General features: G+C 43.9%; 1 protein-coding gene across 4 annotated transcripts in view; it reads right to left on the minus strand.

Annotated features, from left to right (window-relative positions):
* The window catches only part of NECTIN2 (nectin cell adhesion molecule 2), a 200,587-nt gene extending 199,403 nt beyond the window's left edge, over positions 1 to 1,184 (minus strand). For 2 of the 4 annotated variants that reach the window (XM_030212835.1, XM_030212836.1), the window contains exon 1: positions 972 to 1,183. In XM_030212835.1, the coding sequence (XP_030068695.1) occupies positions 972 to 1,032 (61 nt within the window). In that variant the 5' untranslated portion in view covers positions 1,033 to 1,183. Of the gene's footprint in view, positions 1 to 971 lie in introns of all 4 variants that reach the window. The other 2 variants (XM_030212833.1, XM_030212834.1) reach the window with 2 other exon arrangements.
* Between the last annotated feature and the right edge of the window lie 4,816 nt (positions 1,185 to 6,000).

Consider the following 6,000-nt stretch of genomic DNA (forward strand, 5'->3'; position numbering starts at 1 on the left):
GATCACCTAACACACATACGCTCATGAACATACACATAAAATACTGAGGGGGGGGGGGGGATTTCCCCTTAGAGAGGATAATTCTAATTAATTTCCAACTAAACCCCAACCTTCTTCTCATCTAAAGGCCCATAAGTCACCATGCCTGCAGTAATCTACTATCTACTACCTACTCCCAGCTTTTTACATAAACATTTCATTCTATTCGTTACTAAATGGATGTTAACTTCATCATATTTCTGAAAACGGAATGAACCTGTGTTCCTAATAACGAGAGAGAAGGATGAAGTTAGCAATTCTAAACAGGGCATGGGACTTATATACCGCCTTTCTGTGGTTTTTCCAACTACATTCAAAGCGGTTTACATATATATGTAGGTACTTATTTGTACCTGGGACAATGGAGGGTTAAGTAACTTGCCCAGAGTCACAAGGCGCTGCGGTAGAGTCATACTTGTCTGCTGGGGGGGGGGGGGGGGGGTGAAATTTGTGCCAAAGGAAGCAGGCAACCTGCGACACTACCATCAGGACCGTAATCCTCTAACCCCACCCCTTTTTCCCCATCACCATTACGAATGCCAGGTACTACTAACAAAATCTTCATTACCCCCGCAGTCCACCGTCGCTGATACTAACGGGACAGAAATTATTTTTTTTCTAAGAGTGGTGGATACAAAAAGAAGTCATGAAATAGAAAAATATCCCCACTTTCAGTTGAGCGAAAAGATCCTTAAACGCCGTCATATTCTGAATCTCCCAGTAGCTCATCAGTCAATAGACATATTAGCCTTTTACGCACCTAAAAACGAGTCATCTCACTTGAGCCAGAAAAAGCCCACTGTCGCCCAGAATACGAGCTGAACCGTAACACGATCAGAGCTGGGAGATAAAGGGAAAGATAAAGAAACAGCACAGCGAAATGAAATAGAGATGGGGGGGGGGGGGGGGAGAGAGATAGCAGGAATACTCACCCATACAAACAGCAACGAGAACCAGCAAGACGCCAATGAACCTCTCCAATACTAGAAGCATTGCTCAAGTCTAAGACTACTAAAAAAAACGTTATAACTCAGCATACGTCCTCCTCAATCCAAAGTAAGATCTCCAGTCGCCAGCAGCCTCTCTTCCGGTCTCGGACTCGGTAAAGGTCGGTGACTGTGAGATCATTCTCAACTTCCCTCCCCATCCGGGGATTGTATCCCGCCTGCTAACGTCATTCCCATTTCCCACCATACAGTAAAGTTTACAGGGTAGGAGGAGTAAATTACAATGCAATAGGAATGTCATTCGGCTACTTCCGGTTTTAGGGCGGATTACAAAGAGTTTTTGAAGTAGGGAATATAACCCAGGTTACAATTTAAATGTAATACTAATTATAGGAAATTCTAGAAATAAAGAACATACCACCTCTGATTACTGAATAATAAAACCAAATTTACCCATTTCAAGCCAGACATTTAATATATTTTCCAAAAATATAGGGTTTCAAAAGTTTCTTAAATCTGAGATAAGAAGTAAGGAGCTAGGAGCTGCTGCCTGCTTTCCACACTTTTCTTTGGTTTCTCTTCTCTTTTCTGTAGGAAATAGGACCCATTATTTTTTTCACCTCTGTTTCCTCTATCCCTTTATTGTTCCTTTTTCTTTGATCCCTGCAGTTGAGTTCTCTGAATTAGGAATATGCTTCTGGTATCCTGTAATCGCATTTCTACTTGTCTACTCTAGGTGCAAAAGGGAGGTTTTGTTGTAGTTGTTGGGTTGTTATTGTTTTTTTCCTTCTAGGTTCTTTTCTTACAAAATTTTCTTTGCTATTTTTGATCCGTTTTCTTTTACTTCTGAATTACTTGAGGGAGAGTGAGCAGAGATCCGAGAGGAACCCCACCCCTCCTTGTCTTTTTCCTCCCTCCTGATTCCTCGCTTTTTGTTTGGGAGGGGGGGACTGACTAGGGCTTGGTTATATGTTAGTGTTGCTGCTAACCCAACTGACGTTGGAAAGAAATATACAAAAGAAGTGGAAAAGTGTCTGGTGCGGTGGCGGTGCAAAATAACTACAACATTTAAACGGATTGGGCTGGAACTTGGCATAGGGGAAAATGCAGTGAAAAGACACATTTTTATGAATATGCCAGATCAGACAGACGGGGTGAAAAAAATAAGCTCTCCCCCCCCCCCCATTGGCCCAGTGAATTTCTGTGGGAAAAAAAAACAGTTCAGAACAAATTTCTAAGAGAAAAGACCACCAGCAAGGAATATTAAAGAATTAACATCACAGAATAACATGCAAGTCATTAATCAGTTGGGCAATTCCAGTCCCTTCATACAGCTCTGAAATAGTAGAGAGACTTCTAAAACAATGAAATTACGTATGATGTATGAAACAACGTATGACCACCTAAACTTCCGGAAATCACTAAAAACTAACCTGTTCAAAAAGGCATACCCTACTGACCCAACTTAAATGTCTGAACCCTGCAACTCAACGAAACCAAAGCTTGTAATGGACATAAAATAACTCTTCCTCTCCACGATTCCCTAATGTGTCTGTTACACGTGAACCTTTTTTCTACCACAATATCACTTTGGCATATTTTCAAAGCACTTAGCCTCCCAAAGTTCCATAGAAACCTATGGAACTTAGCCTCCCAAAGTGTTTTGAAAATATGCCTCAATTTGTATTTGTTCATGCCAGAATGGGCGAACGCCTTTACAGTACTATTTAAGCCACATTGAGCCTGCAAATAGGTGGGAAAATGTGGGATACAAATGTAACAAATAAGTAAATAAATGTTTCCCAAGTCCAGTTCAGGATACCCACAATGAATATGCATGAAAGAGATTTGCATATAATGGAGCCAAGTTCATGCATATCTACAGATTACATTATTTTAATAAATCCCCCCAAATAATCAGCCCTCTCTCAATAAATACAAAACATCTAGACAAAGGGTGTCTATCACTACCAAGCAGCAAGGAATGCAAGGTCCCGTCCCCAGAAGCAAGTGCTAAATTAAATCTCCAAATCATTCAGCACAGTAGATCAAATCCTCATAATCAAAGTAGTCAAATAAGCATCCCAATTTTTTTAACACATCTTAGCTCTCTGACATCTCAGAGCAGTCATTTTTTTCCATCAGCAGCAGTTCATGCATTCAATTGCACTATTGGGCTAAAGTAGGTGGATCTGGTGCAATCTATTGCAATAGAATACACCGCTTTACAATCAGACTATCACTATCACTGATCCTTAATCTCTACATCCAGGCTAAGTCTTGTACCGTCCAGAGGTCTGACCAGAGGTCGAGGCCTGAATGACAACAGATGAGTGACAGAGCTATGGGGTGGACTGGAGAGGTCTACAAGGGCTGGGTTGGTCAGCAGGCATGGAGCAGGGCAGGCTTGGCCGGGTTAAGCTGGCTTGACTTGACTGAGCTGGCTTGGCTTAGCTGAGCTGGTGAGCAGCTTGGCAGGAACTCCTCTCAGATGAGGAATGCAGACGTGAAGGCGCCAACAGCCTCCAGGGTCCCAGTTTTGAAGTGCCCACATTCGTTCCTCCCCCTGCACTTGACGGCTGTTCTGACCTAGTTTTTCAGTCTGCCTCACTGATACAGACTACTCAATAATTGCTGTGGATTCTTTTGGATTCGTATTAGGTAAATGAGACTTTTATTAGAGGTTCACTTTAAAATGGAGAGTCTAAGATACACAATGATTAAGATATATACACAATGATTAAGCTATATAACTGAAAAGAAACAATATAGTTAAAAAGAAACAATCATTACATCACTGGCCACTACATCCAAGCAAAGCCAGGAGTATCTAGACCAGGAAAAGAACCCATAATAAACTATACATACATCACTGATCATTAAACTCTACATCCAGGCTCTTATCAGCTGGGGGGGGGGGGGCCCATTCACAGCGAAAGCCAGGAGTCTCTTGACCAGGAATTACAGTTCTCTGCGCAGTACATACATTTACTTACAGACGAGCTCCCAATTTCACTGGAAAAAATTCCCCTTTCTATTAGGCTTAGAACTCATGTTCAGAGCTAAGGAAAATTACAGAATGCTTGAGAATGCCTCTGTTTTGGTAAACAAGCCATACAAAATATGCTTGAATGTGGTCACATGTTTCTCTGTTCAGGTGGCCAGCCTGAACTCGAAACATGCTCCACTTCCCCCTTCACATAGAACCGTGTCTTATCTTCTTCCACATTCCAAATCATTTTCACACAAACAGAATTATAAACAATAATTTTAATGAGAGAGTGCACTGTTGGTCACTCAGAGTTGAAAAGCAATCTTTAAAATCCTTTACAACAGCACACGCTGGCATGACAGTTGTGAGCACATGCCGGCAGTGCCTGATTCCTGCTCCAGAGGATGCCGTCGGCTCCGTGGCCCCACCAGTGATGACATGAGTTGAAAGGTAAGCTGAATGGGACTGGCAGGGTGCCTGATAGTACCTCCTCCTCAACGGTCTCCTCCTCTCCGAAGGGAATCCAGGCTTCCAAGGGAACCTACAGTGGAACCAATGAAGAAGGATCGGGGCGTGAACCTGGGTGGCTGGCTCCCAGGAATCCTCCTCTGGGCCATAGCCTTCCAGCCAATGAGATACTCTAGATATCCATGTATCCTTCGGGAATCTAAGATGGTCTGACCTTGTACTCCCCCTCAGTCTCCACAGCCATTGGAAGAGGTGTGGAGGGAGTCTGGGCTCACTTCCTCAGGACCAGGGGGTTTCAGTAGGGCAATGTGGAAGGTGTTATGGATGCATAATGTATGAGGAAGCTGTAGCTGATAGGTGACTGGGTGCTCGTCGAATAATAGGATATGGTTCGATGAATCATGGTGCAAGTTGGAGACAGTGAGGCATATTTTCAAAGCACTTTGGGAGGCTAAGTTCCATATGTTTCTATGGAACTTTGGGAGGCTAAGTGCTTTGAAAATGAGCCTCAGTGTCTTGAGGCATAGATTCCATGTTGAAAGTCAAACAAGATCCCCCACTTTGAAGGAAAGAACCAGGCATCTCTTCTTGTCTGCCTGATGCTAATAGCGCTATGTTACAGAAACTAGGAGTTCTTGTGTTGTCTTCCATATCTGACAAAGGGATTTAAGGGTTGCAGTGACTGCAGAAACATCAGGTGCTAGCTGTACTGGGATGGGTACCCATGGATGTTGTCTAAAAACTATCCAAAAGGGGGTGACCCCAGTGGGGCTGCTTACATGATTGTTGTAGGAAAACTCAGCCCACGATAACAACTGGGATCAATTGTCATGTAACGCACAGACATAGGCTCTAAGGTAACCTTTCAAGGTCTGGTTGGTCCACAGTTTGGCCGTTGGACTGTGGGCTGTACCCCAACAAGAAGTCTAGCTTGAACTGAAGAGCTCTGGTGAGGCCCCACCATAGCCTGGAGACAAACTGGGCATCTCAGTCTGAGACGATGGACTCGGGTATTCCATGGAATCATAGGATTTTTCTTACAAAGTGCTGGGCTAATGCAGGAGCTGTGGTTAAGCCAGGGAGAGGTACGAAATGGGCCATTTTTTTTAAACAGTCAATGAACCCATTAGAGGGTGGTAAAGCAGAGATGAAGTCCATGGCCAAATGCATCCAGTGTCTCTTGGGGATCGAAAGTGAGTGGAAACCCCAGTGCCAAGCCCTAGACAGTTTCTGCCGAGCACATATAGGACAGACTGCCATGAATTCCTTCACATCCTTTCACAGGGTTGGCCACTAGGAGGACCTAGATATCAGTTCGAGGGTGCCCTGGATCCCAGGATGACCGGCAATTTTAGTGTTGTGTCTAGAGAGTTGCACAGGAACAGATATCTAACCTGTCCCCACAAGAATCTAACCCATCCCCACCATCCCCACCACAAGTAATCTTCTCCATTCCCACCCCTGGCCCACCTAGCCCCTACCTTGTCACACCGCTGCACTGCATCACACCTCACTACACAGTCACCTTAACTCCCCCTCCAAGAAAGCCAGATT

The sequence above is a fragment of the Microcaecilia unicolor genome, chromosome 8, assembly GCF_901765095.1.
Source record: "Microcaecilia unicolor chromosome 8, aMicUni1.1, whole genome shotgun sequence".
Taxonomy (NCBI): domain Eukaryota; kingdom Metazoa; phylum Chordata; class Amphibia; order Gymnophiona; family Siphonopidae; genus Microcaecilia; species Microcaecilia unicolor.